Source organism: Penicillium manginii (assembly GCF_028828005.1).
Source record: "Penicillium manginii strain IBT 31320 chromosome Unknown utg000005l:1.0-5665137.0:1.0-5668048.0, whole genome shotgun sequence".
Lineage (NCBI taxonomy): Eukaryota > Fungi > Ascomycota > Eurotiomycetes > Eurotiales > Aspergillaceae > Penicillium > Penicillium manginii.
This window is the reverse complement of record NW_026643106.1, coordinates 3,197,084-3,211,366: the sequence shown is the minus strand read 5'-3', so window position 1 is coordinate 3,211,366 and position 14,283 is coordinate 3,197,084. Positions and strand designations below refer to the sequence as shown.

At 50.4% G+C, this 14,283-nt stretch overlaps 6 protein-coding genes across 6 annotated transcripts; 4 read left to right on the top strand and 2 right to left on the bottom strand.

Annotated features, from left to right (window-relative positions):
* Positions 1–505: 505 nt before the first annotated feature.
* On the top strand, positions 506–886 carry N7533_007587 (uncharacterized protein; the record flags this gene model as incomplete). The annotated part of the gene is made up of 1 exon (XM_057104237.1): positions 506–886. The coding sequence occupies one exon, from the start codon at positions 506–508 to the stop codon at positions 884–886; it is 381 nt and encodes a 126-aa protein (XP_056959194.1).
* A 235-nt stretch (positions 887–1,121) lies between these two features.
* On the top strand, positions 1,122–2,105 carry N7533_007586 (complex I 24 kDa subunit family protein; the record flags this gene model as incomplete). The annotated part of the gene is made up of 4 exons (XM_057104236.1): positions 1,122–1,241; positions 1,352–1,531; positions 1,575–1,643; positions 1,719–2,105. The coding sequence occupies 4 exons, from the start codon at positions 1,122–1,124 to the stop codon at positions 2,103–2,105; spliced, it is 756 nt and encodes a 251-aa protein (XP_056959193.1).
* Positions 2,106–2,713: 608 nt separating this feature from the next.
* N7533_007585 (putative SNF2 family helicase) lies at positions 2,714–9,032 on the bottom strand (the record flags this gene model as incomplete). Its single annotated transcript, XM_057104235.1, has 5 exons — positions 2,714–3,008; positions 3,095–6,552; positions 6,605–8,429; positions 8,484–8,598; positions 8,654–9,032. Coding segments are annotated over 5 exons (6,072 nt in total), but the record flags the coding sequence as incomplete, so codon positions are not given.
* A 1,161-nt stretch (positions 9,033–10,193) lies between these two features.
* On the bottom strand, positions 10,194–11,137 carry N7533_007584 (putative polyadenylation factor subunit CstF64; the record flags this gene model as incomplete). The annotated part of the gene is made up of 3 exons (XM_057104234.1): positions 10,194–10,343; positions 10,396–11,024; positions 11,086–11,137. 3 exons carry the CDS (start codon positions 11,135–11,137, stop codon positions 10,194–10,196), a joined length of 831 nt encoding a protein of 276 aa, XP_056959191.1.
* Positions 11,138–11,321: 184 nt separating this feature from the next.
* N7533_007583 (prohibitin subunit PHB2) lies at positions 11,322–12,412 on the top strand (the record flags this gene model as incomplete). Its single annotated transcript, XM_057104233.1, has 4 exons — positions 11,322–11,484; positions 11,537–11,605; positions 11,669–12,024; positions 12,089–12,412. 4 exons carry the CDS (start codon positions 11,322–11,324, stop codon positions 12,410–12,412), a joined length of 912 nt encoding a protein of 303 aa, XP_056959190.1.
* A 455-nt stretch (positions 12,413–12,867) lies between these two features.
* On the top strand, positions 12,868–14,133 carry rmt2 (protein-arginine N5-methyltransferase; the record flags this gene model as incomplete). Its single annotated transcript, XM_057104232.1, has 1 exon — positions 12,868–14,133. One exon carries the CDS (start codon positions 12,868–12,870, stop codon positions 14,131–14,133), a length of 1,266 nt encoding a protein of 421 aa, XP_056959189.1.
* Between the last annotated feature and the right edge of the window lie 150 nt (positions 14,134–14,283).

Below are 14,283 nucleotides of genomic sequence, written 5' to 3'. Positions count from 1 at the left end.
TGCGTCGAGCTATGTGATATGATTGTGTTGGTGATTGACATATCTGATACCCGGTGATTCAACATTTTGCGTATATACTACCCTTATTCCATATTTTCAACCTATAGATTCGAGAAGGAGGGATCTCGATTGTGAATACAATGAGTACCCATGATACCATTATTTTTTCCCACTATATTCTTAGCAAAAGTGTCTGGTTAACCAAGTTTCATGTTGGCGCCTTAATAATCTGGCAGTCAGAACTTAACTAACTATAGGTCAGCAAGCTTAATCAAGACAACAACCAGAATCCCTGCAACCGACCAGGCAAGTTGGACCACCCCGCATGTCCCGACTTCTCCTCTCAACTTGGTCTATCGCCAGAGCTCCCAGTCGACATCAGCTCGCCCACCAGGCCTCATATTCATTGCGCAAAGCTCACATTCCCCCTAGTCGATCCGGTGCTACGTCTACTAGTACATCTTTAGTGCATAGCATAAGGCTTGCCGCGTTGTCCGACCGAAGGATGTCTACATCTACGCTCCACTCTGGTGAGACCAGAAAGGACTCGGGTACTCTTGCGGATCGCTACAAGCTCGTTTTCTTCGTACCAAACGAGAACGCGGAGACCTGCAAAGAGGCCATCTTCGCGACAGGCGCGGGTTCATTCCCCGGCGGAAAATACACCAAATGCTGCTTCCAGACCATCGGCACGGGCCAGTTCCTTCCCAACGATGGTGCGAATCCGACGATTGGAGCAGTGGGCGTCGTGGAGAAGTGTGAGGAGGCTCGGATCGAGGTGATGTGTTTGGGTCGTGAGGTGATGCTTAGTGCGGTGGACGCGCTTGTCAATGCGCACCCGTATGAAGAGGTGGCATATGAGGTGTATCGAATGGAGAATGTGTAATTGAAGGAGTGCAGGTAGTTAGTGTCAATGTAATAGCATTGTGAAGTACTTGGTAGATGTAGAGAGCGAGATGTCAAGAGTGTTGGAAGGCCGAAAGAGTGGAGGGTCAAGGTGGAAGTAATCTGTCGACGCTGATTGGTCAGTCACCCGCAAAGCCCAACTCCAACTTCATCCGCTTCTTCTTCCATCTTCACTCCGTCACTCTACTCCCTTTAACCCCCAATCCTCTCCCACAATGGCCTCGAAACTCTTCCCCGTTTCGCGCGCCACTCGCGCCCTGCGCCGATTCCCTCTTCCCACCCCATACAGATCCTTCTCCGCCGCTCCCCAACGGTCCAGTGATGTCTTGATGATCGTACGTGATATTTCGAAACCCCTCCGTTCTGGCCAGCATGGACAACACCAGACCCCCTTCGGGAATGATCCCAAGAAGGCCAATCGACTAATCTCAATTCAATTGAATAGCACCGCAACAAGCCGACCAACAACCCTTCCATCCCCTTCAAGTTTTCCGACCAGAACCTCAAGCTTGTCGATGAGATCCTCAAGCGCTACCCTCCCCAGTACAAGAAGGGCGCCGTCATGCCCCTTCTGGATCTCGGCCAGCGTCAACACGGCTTCACTAGCATCAGCGTCATGAACGAGGTTGCCCGCATGCTCGAGATGCCCCCCCATGCGTGTCTACGAGGTCGCCACTTTCTACACCATGTACAACCGCGACCCCGTCGGCAAGTACTTCTTGCAGATCTGCACAACCGTAAGTCCCGGATATCTCACATCTACCTCCCCGTCACTTCCGGTCACCAGAGTCTAATGATTGGCTTTCCCACAGACCCCTTGCCAACTCGGCGGCTGCGGCAGTGACGCCATTGTCAAGGCCATCAACGAGCACCTCGGCATCACCCCCGGCCACACCACCAAGGACGGCCTCTTCACCTACATCGAGGTCGAGTGCCTCGGCGCTTGCGTCAACGCCCCCATGGTCCAGATTAACGACGACTACTACGAGGATCTGACCCCCGAGTCCATCAAGACCCTCCTGACCGCGCTCAAGGAAGCTGCCACTACCACCGGCACAAAGGTCCCAGCCCCCGGCCCTCTGACCGGCCGCGACACCTGCGAGAACAGCGCTGGCCTGACCAACCTGATCGAGCCCGTCTGGAACCCGGAGACTATGATGCGCAAGGACAACGCCCTGGACGAGCAACCGCAGCAATAGAGGAGTCATCCAAGCAACATCCCACTGTTCTTTGTTTTTTATTTCCCTAACGGAATGAGTTTCTTTTTTTTTCTCATAATGAGGGCTTCTACTTTGGTCGGGCCCGGCGCTTTCGATGCGGAGCGAAAAGGATAGAAGACAAGTCGGGTTTCCTGTTAAGCGCCCCTTTGTTCTTTTACCATGTACAGTACGTGGCTCCTGCTTTTTGAGAGCAGATCTGTTGAGTCACTATAGGCATCAATGCAGTTCAATCTCTTTAGTTGTTTATTTTTCCCGTGGAATATTCCTTTGAGGCTTGTCTGTAAGGGTTTCAAGGGTAAGCCAAGGCTATTGTTAAATGAGATCACGGCTATTAGGAAACCGAAAGCGACAGCATAATTTCATTCGATTCATTTCACAACATACTTTGTACTTACCATTACTTCCGGCTTCTTGAAACCTCTCTCCGCTTTCAGTATGGCAACCACACATCACATCATCAACAAAATCCTCATTATGCACACCTAACCATCGCTATGGTAGAATCCAGGTCCTTTGTATTGTCCCATGCGCTCTCCAGATAACCATTGCTCCGCCGTACGGTACAGCAGGGCCTTGGCCATGTTTTCTTATTCGATTTTTCGGCGGAGACGCCGCTCATTCGTTCCTCCCAACCATTCGTCCCTATCCCTCTTCACTGGCGCGATGATGGGGTCCCGTCGGCGCACGACGTGTCCTTCCCACTTCTCGATTGCAGTTACATCTGCCGTTTTTTCTGCAATCAAGTGATGGACGTAGACTTGCTTCGGCTGCCCGGGACGACGGACACGACCGATAGCTTGTTCCATATCGTCTTTCCACTGGTCGTGGGATTCCGCCAGGCGTGGATTGACAAAAATAACATGGTTCGCGCACTGAAGATTTCTAGAAAGTAGTAGGAATAGGTTAGTTCAACTTCAGTTCCGGTGTGACTTTTCTTTCAGATCCTGCCCTTGGAAGTCTTCACTTACTGCCCGGCCATGTCCTCACCCCCAAGATGCAAAATGAGAACTTTTTTGGGTCTAGAGTTCCTTTCTTGACCCTGTTTCTTTTTGAATTGCTCAATCGCTGTGTCAACTTTGTCTTGCTCTGGACAAATACACCCTATTCCTGCGTTCTCGAACGAGCTTTCGATCATCTTGAACATGGGTCGGTATTGACAGAACACCAACACCTGATCATCCGGGGGGGTTTCCTTGATGATTCGAATGAGCTCTTGCAGCTTCGAACTATGCTTCGATATGGCTTTTTCGTCGTTATTGTCTTTGCCGAAGTCCTCCTGTCGAAACTGGTCGGATAGTGCTGTCCTCCCCGAGCATCGATCTACCCGGCATGATTCATCTTGGATTTCACCCAAGCACTTCTTACAAAACGTATGTCCACATGGTCGCAAGATGGTGATTGCTGGTTTGGCAATCTTTTTCAAGCAAGATGAGCAGGTTTCCTTGTCTTTATTACCTGTATCTGGGTGTAGCCGTTTGGCTGCGTTCCAGAATCGGAGATCTTGGTTGATCTTGGCCAAATGCTCAAAGCGACGCACGACTTGATCGATGACTTGCGCCGGAAAGTCCATATGAGAAACATTCTGCTCGTCGTCGTGGAAATCTTCTTCAGAGTCTTCTTCGTTCTCCTCATCTTCTTCCGGATCATCCTCAATTAGTTCTGGCTCATAGTCTCCCTCATCATCTTCCGAGCGTTTTTCTTGTTCTTCCATGTTTAATCCCTCTTTTTCCTCGTCTGCATGACCGATTCGTTCATTCTCTTCACTGCCTGTATTCTCCTCCAGCTCTTCCCCATCCTCGTCCATCGCCATGAGAGTGCTTGCACATTCGAGCTGGTGGGTTTTCTTCAGCAGACTTCCAAGGATTCCAGCCACGTGGATTGGGATATCAGGGTCTCCAAACCCGTGGAATCCATCTTTATCTAGCAATTTCTCCTTCAGCAACTTGGAAAATTCATTGAAACGTCCGTCGTACTTTGTCATCATGCTCGCGCACTTCGACTGCAATTTCTGCCAATTGCTCTTCAATCTTGCATTCAGCTCTTTGATTCTGTCGTCGCAGATCTCAATCCTGTAAGGCGAGCTTGTGTACGTGGCTGAGAGAGAGCAAAGCAAAAGCGAATGCTCGTATGCCCCTGAACTGGAGATGAGCTCGTTCAAGCAACTTCGTAGACCGGGTCCAACCAGTTTGCTTTTCTCGCGGATATTGAGATTGCCATGCTCTCTCAGGTGTCTTTCTAGGAGCAGATACACATGTTGTTCATCCTCAGATTGATGGAATCCATCATAGTAGATATCGCATGGGATTTTCTGTTCGGTGTGGTTCTGGCGCGCAAACCGATTGAGAAACTCTTGGGCATGACTGCGTCGGTTCTTGTACCAGGTCTCGCTGCGAGCTTGATCAAATATCTCAAGCTTTTGCAAGTCGGAATACTGTCTCCGGTTACCAGCCAATCGCTTGTTGGTTGATTTGAGGTCACCGTCGTTGTCAATGCCCAGGTGTGCCCCAAGAAGCGTCGCGATTGTCTTGACATCGGCAAAGTCCTCAAGCGGAGGGGTTCCTGACAAAATCCATTTCGAGTAGGCATTCAAAGAAAGTATAGGTTCAACTGGGGAAAGTTTCTTCTTATCCCAGAGAAGATGGTACTCGTCGATGACAAGTCGAGCCCACTTGTATTTTTTCAAAGCGTGGACACACTCGTGCAGCATATTGACATTCACAAGAACAATCCTGGCCCGTTCAATCCGATTATCTTCCCTCGCTTGATTCTCGAGCCTTTTGAAATCAGCAACGCTTTTGATATCAACGAGATTGCTCTTCCGATAGCCCTTCGTGAGAAATTTGTCGGTCTCTTCTAACCACTGCTCGATAATGTTCGATGGGGCGATAATGATAGTTCCTTCGTGTTTTTCCAGCCCAGCCTCTGCAGGAATATTCTCATTCCAGCCATTTCCCCACTGACTGTATATCAAGGCAAGCATGAGCGCTGTCTTGCCGAACCCGACTTCATCAGCGCAGAGACCGCCTCGAATAACGGACTCGGTGGTAACTTTGACTTCAGCACGCCAGGCCAACGCGGGCAATGGGGCTTCATCCACTTCCATCTCGATGAATGGTTCAATATCGGACTTTTCTTGGCCAATCATCCAATCTAACGATCTCTGTTGCTCCTCGCGAAGAAAGGCTGGTAGACCCATTCGAGGAGAGACCTCGTTAGTATCCTTGAGCCGAAACTTCCCATGATACTTCCTGCCCACATCGAAGTGGTTTGACTCGAGCCGCCAGCTGATCTGGGGAATCCTCCCTTTCAGCAGGTCAAGCATGTTTTGGCAGGCAGTGTGAGCCATGGCCCGAATGTTGAGTGCGAATTGGAGTGTCCGTTTGTCATCATGGAGATCACAAGTTCGAACAATCCACTTTGGCCACTTTGTCTTCACGAAACGCTCGTATGCAATGGCTTCTTGATTGTTTCCAGGATCTGGGATTTGAGGATGGCAAACTTCGCAGATTGTTGTGAGTTTTTCTTCAATATGGCCATCGACTTCGACATCTTGCCACCCCTCAAGCCCCATCTGCAGCGAGACTCTTTCAAAGGCCCAGGCGATTTCCTTCACCATATCAGGGAACCTTTCAATGTCATGATGTTTCCAGGCTGCATAATGCTGATGAGGAAGGTCTAGAATTGTCGCGGGACCACTAGCAACCAGTAGGCGGTTGTAAACATGGCTGGTTTCACCACCAAAGCTCACAGTCGGCAGGGGGATCAGCGGTTGACATTGGATTTCGGACTCCGCCACTTTGATTAGCTTAACCCTTGTCTCAGCTTGCCATGATCGATAGAAAAGGTCGACGGGTTTGCTGGCCTTGGTGACATGCTCCGATCTCCACTCATGAGATAATTCGGCGATTGTAACGCGAGGCGCATATCCAGCAATGCGATCATGCTCGAATGAAAATACAAAGGAATCATGCCGAACGTCGCTGCATTTCTGGGGGTCAAAGAAGAGGAAGATAGATCTATCCTCGTCTCCATCTGCTCTCGCCTCGGTCTCTTCCTTCTTGTAAAGACAGCCAAAGGCCGTGCCGCAGTTGGGCAATAGTTCGTAGTTGCCATTGAGATCACACTCCAGATTCCCATTGTTGCCCAGTTCTACCGACATCCTTTTCCAAACCTTCTTTTTCGCAATGGATTCGTGGGAGATTCCACACCGAGCAGGATATGCTGGAATCTGGTGGCTCTGCCCGCTGTTTATGCCCCGGATATTGACTGACAATTGGGTACTGATTGGCTCGCTGATTTTCCACCGACCTTCTAGAAGCGTTGAGCTTGGCGTCATTTTGGCAATTGGCTTCGCAAATATTTCTCGGAGCAAGCATCGAGCAGGATAATCAGGCGGAGGCTTGGCGAAGAAAAGCCACTGGATCGACTTCCTGCCGATTACTAGCTGCAGCGTGCTATTGGGACCCCTCGTAAAAGACCGTCCAGGCTTCCGCGCGCTTAATTTCAACAAAGTGAACGATGTCTGCGACAGCAGCTTCAATCACACTTCTGTATCTTTGGCAATCATCGGAACTGAGGATCATGTTGTTACTTCCGGTACTAGAAGCATTCTGGACGGTGGAATATCCGGCGCCACTTCCACTGGCAGTGGTATTCCTGGATGCGGGGCTTTTCTTTCTAGTCTTCCTGCCGGCAGTCTTTCCGATGGTGGCTTTCTTTTTGTTTGACCTTTTGCTGATAACCTTGCCACTTTTTGTCTTTCTGCCGGAGATTACTTTCCTGGTTTCTTCTCCGCTGTCTTCGACTTTGACGTCAATACTGTCGTGCTCATTTAGGGTTGGTTCGAGAAGTTGATCAAACATGTTTCCATCAAGCCCCTCGAAGCTCAATCTCATCGGCAGATCTATCCGCAAGTTCTTGATGAATTCGAGTGGTTCAAGGCGCTGTATCGAGGCCATTCTCGTTGGGCCATGAGGGGGATCTCTGTTGCAGGAGTCGCATGCCGTGTGTCCACAAAGAGTGCACATGAAGATTTTCGACTGGGTCTCGGATTGCTTTTCACAATAGCAGTATCGTGAACTGTCACTTGCCCATTTCTGGAGCCTTTCGATATCATTGCACAGATTACGGATCTGTTCCATGGGCTCTGCAACTCTATCGGAAGACAAATCCTCGCCTTCAAATTTTGCCTTTTGGAGCTCTGCCTCAAAATCGAGGGCATTCGCCTTCTCGCTCTCTCGATGGTCGGCAATTGGCCCCTGGATCAAAAATTTAAAGCCATGGGTGAGCGTCGCCAGCACGACTGCGCATACAACAGTTGAAGTCATTGCATTTCCAGCCAGCTGCTGGAGCTCGTCTTGTGTCTCCCGAGTGAAAATCATTCGCGAAAGCGGCAGTCCTTGCATTGCAAGCGCCTCTTGTCCTGTAAGTGGACCGCCGCGGGAAGAACAGAAATGAATGCCTTTCGGTGTTACACATCCCACATTACCGAATCCTTTAGTCGCCGTTTTTGCTCGATCCACAGCTTGGGAGATATCGATCCATCTTTCCTTGTAGTTGATGTCAAACGCGCTGTCATCCTTCCCTTTCAATCCTTTCAGATATATGATGTCGAGAAGATCTTTTTCCCGTTCAGTTCGTGGATTGAACCACTTGTGCATGTAGAATTCGGGTCCTTTCAAGGCATCCGCTTTTGATCCAGGCTGGCTGATTGGCTTTTGCTGGCCAAGATTGAACACCTCACGCTGTGTTCGGTGCAACTTTTGCGCTTCGGTCCATGTGACCATACGGTTCTTTTTCATCACAATATCGCGATCGTTGACGATTTGGTTCATCTGTTTGCTGTTCTCGTCAAGCAAAAAGAATCCGGCCGGGCAACTTGCTGGTCGCTGCAGACTGTTGACCATGGCCTTGACCTGGATCAAACTCTGTTGAATCTTCTTCTTGGGTCCATTCTCTCCTCGGATGCAAACCATGTATCTCCGCTGGCGTGTTTGTGGCAGGTAGAAGTTCTTCGTGTCAACATCGATGATCTCTGTTGCATAACCGGCATCATTGTAGTGGGCCACCATAGTCTCCCAATTGACCTTGTCGGCTTTCACATTCTCCAGAATCAAAACCGAAGGTTTGTGGGATTTCACGTAGCCTAAGAGGCCAAAGAATGTTTGGGACGACTCGCCTCTGCCGTTTTGGGCAAGTGGCTGTGGCTTGCTGTTCAGAACCGAGAGGTCCACGCATGATGTACCAGCGATCAGAAGATCAATGTTGCCGGGTACGTCCGCAAGTACTCCATAGGCCGTGTGCCTATAATTTGTTATAAATCTTCGCAAGATCAATTTAAAGCTTTAGAGAACATACGCCCGATTCCCATTTAGATCTTGGACATCCCGGAAGAGGAGTGGAGGACGGCAGGTTCGTTCAATGTATGCTTGTCGGTACGGAACAATCTCACAACTGAAGACATGCTCGAATTCTAGAGCCAAGCCGGGTTGAAGTGACTCGAGGGCTGCAGCTAGCACGGTCAGAACTTTGTATATATCCAAGGCATGGAACAATGTTTTGAGGGATATTTTGATACTCGCCTTTCTTGACCATGTTCATGGCCAGCAGTGGGCTCTCGGTGCCCGAACACACGGTTGCAACACGCAAGGGCCGATCCTTCAGGAATCTCAAGGCCTTGCCAAGATCTGCCGACAATGCATTTCCAGTCAAGTCTACGAAGATGTCCTCGAGGCGAAACAGGGGAGGCCGATCGTAGTCAAAGTATTTTTTGTCCGAAGTGGATGACCCTCTCAGTTCCTCCGGAGACTTAATTCCTCTTCGCTGGGCCATTTTAGGTTTGAGTTCGATGGCTAGGAAATCTAGCAAGAGACTCTGTGTATTTCCTTCTTTGCAAATTCTCGAGATCTAGTATAGTACCATTAGCGATGAGATCCAACTCTTTTGCTCTGAAGACAGATTGGAAGAACTCGAGACTCTCAAGTTCCTCCATTGGAGACCAAAGGAGCTGGACGCTCGATCTGATCATCTTTTTCTGTCTCATATGGGTTTCATTTCTCTGATGTTGGTCATACCTGGAATAAATGCCTTTGAGGGCACTGCTGATCACGTGGTATCTCGGTGAGCGTGGGCAAAATTCAGATGCGGGTGGAAGGAGGGGAAGTGGCAGAATGGGGCGTGGCAGTGAATGCCCCACGCGGGAGAAGTGTGTGGTCGTTATTATGGTATGTGTCGTGACGCCCTGTTCTCTTACAACAGCATGCAGAAAGGCTGTAAGGCATCGTAAATATTGTATTCCTGCCGTTTATGGTCAGCTTTTGATTAATCGCAAGACCTTTTCTTGTTCTTCAACACCTAGGTATCTGCTTTGCTTTTATCACAAAGTATCTTCTTCCTTCACACTAATTTATTGGGGAGCTTTGATCTAGAAAGCCAGAATCACGAAAATTTTCACATGAGAGTGCATTGATTCATTGTCTTTTTGAGAACAAATTCGCTAAATCATCATGCATTCACAGACTTACCGTGATTATGTTTAATGAAGTCTGTTAGGACTACGCATTGTGAATCACAAACAACTGTTTCCGAACTTTAGCATTTCAAACGGCGAACATGGGACGCCGCAGAATAATCAGGAAGACGTTCATAAAGGGAATGATCATTAGAGTAAACATTTAAATTGTTGATGTCATATTGTAATATATCTGGCCAGTAAAATAGCTGATATGCAGAATGTGATGATCGAAAGAAACAACTCCAGTTGCGCCGCCATTCGCCGTGGCAAAAGTTATCGAGAGAGGAAAAAAGCAAGATAGGTCCAGACGTCATTCGAATGAGAAGACAACTCTTATGATGGAGGCGTTGAGGAGGCGAGACAGCCCTTTCGGGGTCACGTTCGGTGGAGGGATTGAGTAGCGGGAAATGAAGGGTGTTTTCAGAACGGCCATGTATTCATGGATACATGGCCTAAAGCTTCCACCTTTGAGGGTTCTGAAGGTTTTTCGGGTAGTTGGTGATTATATTTCGATTGTGCCTCCTCGCGCTGCTATTGTCGAAGCTTGGTTGCGACTAGCGCATACCGCCCTGCATCAACTGTTGGCGCAGGATCATGATTTGGCTCCTCTCGTTCGCAGGGAGGGCATCAATTGCAGACTGTGGCATGCTAAGAACCTGCTGCAGAAGTTCCTCTTGGTTGGGGATCTGGGGAGCAGCTTGTTGCTGTGGTGGAGGCGGGGCGAAAGGTCCGCCAGCCACAGGGGGGGGTACCAACTTGGCCAGGCATGGCGCCGTATCCTTGGTACTGGGGCAAGGACTGAGTAGGCGGCGCAGGTTGTGAAGCCTGTTCGACGATCGATCCCAGGAGTTGATATTCCACGAGATTCATAAGCAGCATGGCCTGGAAGATCGCGTATGCGAGTTGGGGAGCTTGGCGCAAGAGCTCTGTTGCGCGGGCCGGATCGGCCACAGCTAGAGACTTCATTTGGCTGAGAACTTCGAGGAGCGCGCTTGGATGGAGAGATGCAAGAGTATGGCCAATGGCAGTTGGGGTGTCGACATGGGGTGGAAGTTCAATACCAGGCGGAAGAGGAGGGAGGGGTACAGATCCGGGGATTTGTTGCATCTGTTGCGATGGGTCTTGGGTCATGGGTTGCGAATCCTCCGGATAGTCTGTAGGTACTGAGTCCTTTTCATTGTTGTGCGGCCAGTCAACCCGAATCTTGCGGCCCATAATCTCATAGTCGTTCAGATTTCGCACGGCTGAAGCTGCAGCGTCGGCGTCGGCGAAGTCGGCAAATCCATATCCCTTTGGTTTGCCGGTCTCTGGGTTCATCATGAGGCGAAACTTTGTAACAGTCCCGGCTGTGCTGAGGATGTCTTTGACTTGCTCCTCGGTAAGGTCTGGAAGTAAATTGGGTTAGCATAGGCAGCAAACATCCCGGATCCCTGTACGTGGACCTACTGTAGGGAATGTTCCCCAGGAACACACTCTTTCCACTGCGGTCTGGCGCCATGTTTGTTAGTTGATGGCGACAAGGTTAAGTGCTTGACGAAAGATGGACGAGGATCGCCCAGCTCTCAGTGAAGGTTGATTCTGCCGGACTTTATATCTGACCGCCTACTGCTGACCTTTGCTCTGCAACCTTCCCGGACGCATCCACTCAACCAACACCCCGTCTCTATTCACACTCACACATCATGTCTCAGAATCAACGAGAGGCTTGGGAGCGCGTGCAGCTCATGTTGCAAAAGCGCAAGGGCGGTTTCCCTGGAGGTGGTGGTCGTGGCAGCTTTGGTCTGGCCGGTACTCTCATCCTGCTTGGTGTCGGTACCTGGGCAGCTTCCAACTCTCTGTTCAACGGTATGCAATCTATGCGATGCTCGATCGATTCAACTACTGAACAGATTTACAGTTGACGGTGGTCACCGTGCTATCAAGTACTCGCGAGTAAGTGGTGTGCGCAAGGAGATCTACGCCGAAGGTAAGACGATTCCCCGGAAAGCAAGCACGACGAAGCTGGTCTAACATCTCGGTATTATCACAGGAACCCACATTCAGATTCCCTGGCTCGAGACCCCCATCATCTACGACGTCCGCGCGAAACCACGCAACATTGCCTCCTTGACCGGCACCAAGGATTTGCAGATGGTCAACATCACCTGCCGTGTTCTGTCCAGACCCCGTGTGGATGCTCTGCCCCAGATTTACCGTACTCTCGGTCAAGACTTTGACGAGCGTGTGCTTCCCTCAATTGTCAACGAGGTTCTGAAGAGCGTCGTCGCTCAGTTCAACGCTAGCCAGCTGATTACGCAACGTGAGAACGTCGCCCGCCTCGTCCGCGAGAACTTGGCTCGTCGTGCCGCCCGCTTCAACATCGCTCTTGACGATGTCTCTCTGACTGTATGATATTCCCTGCACCCTTGATTTTGAGATGAAATCTAGCTAATCGGTATGCGCTCTGCAGCACCTGACCTTCTCCCCCGAATTCACCGCCGCTGTTGAGGCCAAGCAAGTGGCCCAGCAGGACGCCCAGCGTGCCGCCTTCCTGGTCGACAAGGCCCGCCAAGAGAAGCAGGCCTTCATTGTCCGCGCCCAGGGTGAGGCCCGCTCTGCCGAGCTGATTGGTGACGCCATCAAGAAGAGCAAGAGTTATATTGAGCTGCGCAAGATCGAGAACGCCCGCCAAATCGCCCAGATCATCCAGGAGAATGGCGGCAAGAACAAGCTTTATCTGGATAACGAGGGTCTCGGTCTGAACGTCAACTCGGGGAACGACGAGAACAAATAAATCACATTAATTGGGCGCCGGAGTGGTCAAATCGTCAAATCATGTACAAATAGCTTTATCAGAGCATCGGGACGCGGTCTCTTCTCTTCCATTTGATTCTTCTCTCATCATTTTTTCAAGTTTGAATTAGGTACTAGTATACATGATTCTTGTATCGTTCCAAGCTGCAACACTCCCAGTCCCCAAGCTGTAGCGATATACATGGATATTTTCATGCATGCAATTCCGAGCCTGACGCGGGGACGAAGGCGGCGAGCGGGTCTCCACCAACTTTTTTTAATCGCCCGCCACTTTTTGATATTCAGTCCCATACACACCCAAGGATTAAATATAACCAATCCGAGGATCCCTCGGTGAGTATTCACATCCAAAGAATAGAATTGACACCCTATTATCGCATCCAAGTTCTCTTTCCCGCGAAAACTAACCCCTCCTCCCAGAACCCCACCACCAAAATGACCGACGCAGGACCCGAGATAACCTTCGGCCAAATCGACGTCGACCTAGACATCCAAGAGATCCTCCTCGCCTCCTCCCAACACGACCTCGCCAAACTCCGCCGTCTCGTCCGCACACAATCCTCCCTCCCCGACGCCGCAAACGTCAAAGACCCAGAAACAGGCTTCACGCCCCTCCACTCCGCAATCGCCGCCTGCGAACCCGACTCCGAAACCAACGGCGCACCAATCGACCCTGAGACCCTCAAGTCCGGCATCGACACCGTCAAGCTCCTGCTCCAAGAAGGCGCCATCTGGAACGACCTAGACAACAATGACGAAACACCCGGCTGTCTCGCACGACGCATCGGCGCAACAGAGCTCTATGAACTCATCCTTGACGCAGGCGTGCGCGCAGAAATGCTGCTAAACCTACTAGGCGGGTACGAAGAGCTCTCCGAAGACGAAGACGACGAAGAAGACGACGTGAAAGAAAGCGGCGCACAAGCCGAAGGCGAAGGCGAGGCCGCGCCCCAATTAGTCGAAGTATCCGCCGACCAAGCCGCGACGATCCTCGCAACCGCCGAAGCCGAGACCCTCGAGGCCGCCGAGGCCAATCCCGGCGTCACGAATGCGCGATACCTCGACTCGAGCCTGGATATCCAGCAGGACCGGATTCTGGACTCGGATAAGAACGGCGTGATGATGGAGTGGGAGAGTGAGATTATGAAGAAATCTGCCGTGGCGCTGCTGCCGCGGCCTGGGTTGAAGGTTCTTAATATCGGGCACGGGATGGGGATTGTGGATGGGTTTTTCCAGGAGCGGGAGCCTGCCGAGCACCATATTGTTGAGGCGCATGCGGATGTTGTTGCTGAGATGAAGAAGCGTGGTTGGGACTCTAAGCCTGGTGTCACTATTCACGAGGGAAGGTGGCAGGATATTCTGCCCGCACTTGTGGGTGAAGGTGTCACCTTTGATGCGATCTACTATGATACCTTTGCCGAGTCTTATTCGGATTTCCGTGAGTTCTTTACCGAGGAGGTTATTGGGTTGCTTGAGCAGGATGGGGGTAAGTGGGGGTTCTTTAATGGGATGGGGGCGGATCGGCAGATCTCTTATGATGTTTATCAGAAGGTTTCTGAGATGGATTTGTTTGAGGCTGGGTTTGATGTTGATTGGGAGGATATTCCTGTCCCTAAGTTGGATGATGAGTGGAAGGGTGTGAAGCGAGCTTACTGGGTTGTGGACAACTACCGTCTGCCGCTGTGTCGATTTATGGATTGAGGATATGTGCTTAGAAGGATGTTGATCTACGAGTTACGAGAGATTTAAAAGGACAGCCCAATGTGGCCATGGTATAGATTCCCACCAGGGAAATGATTGTTTTTATGAGACAAAGTATGTGACGCTCAAAATATGCTATGCAGGAAGAAA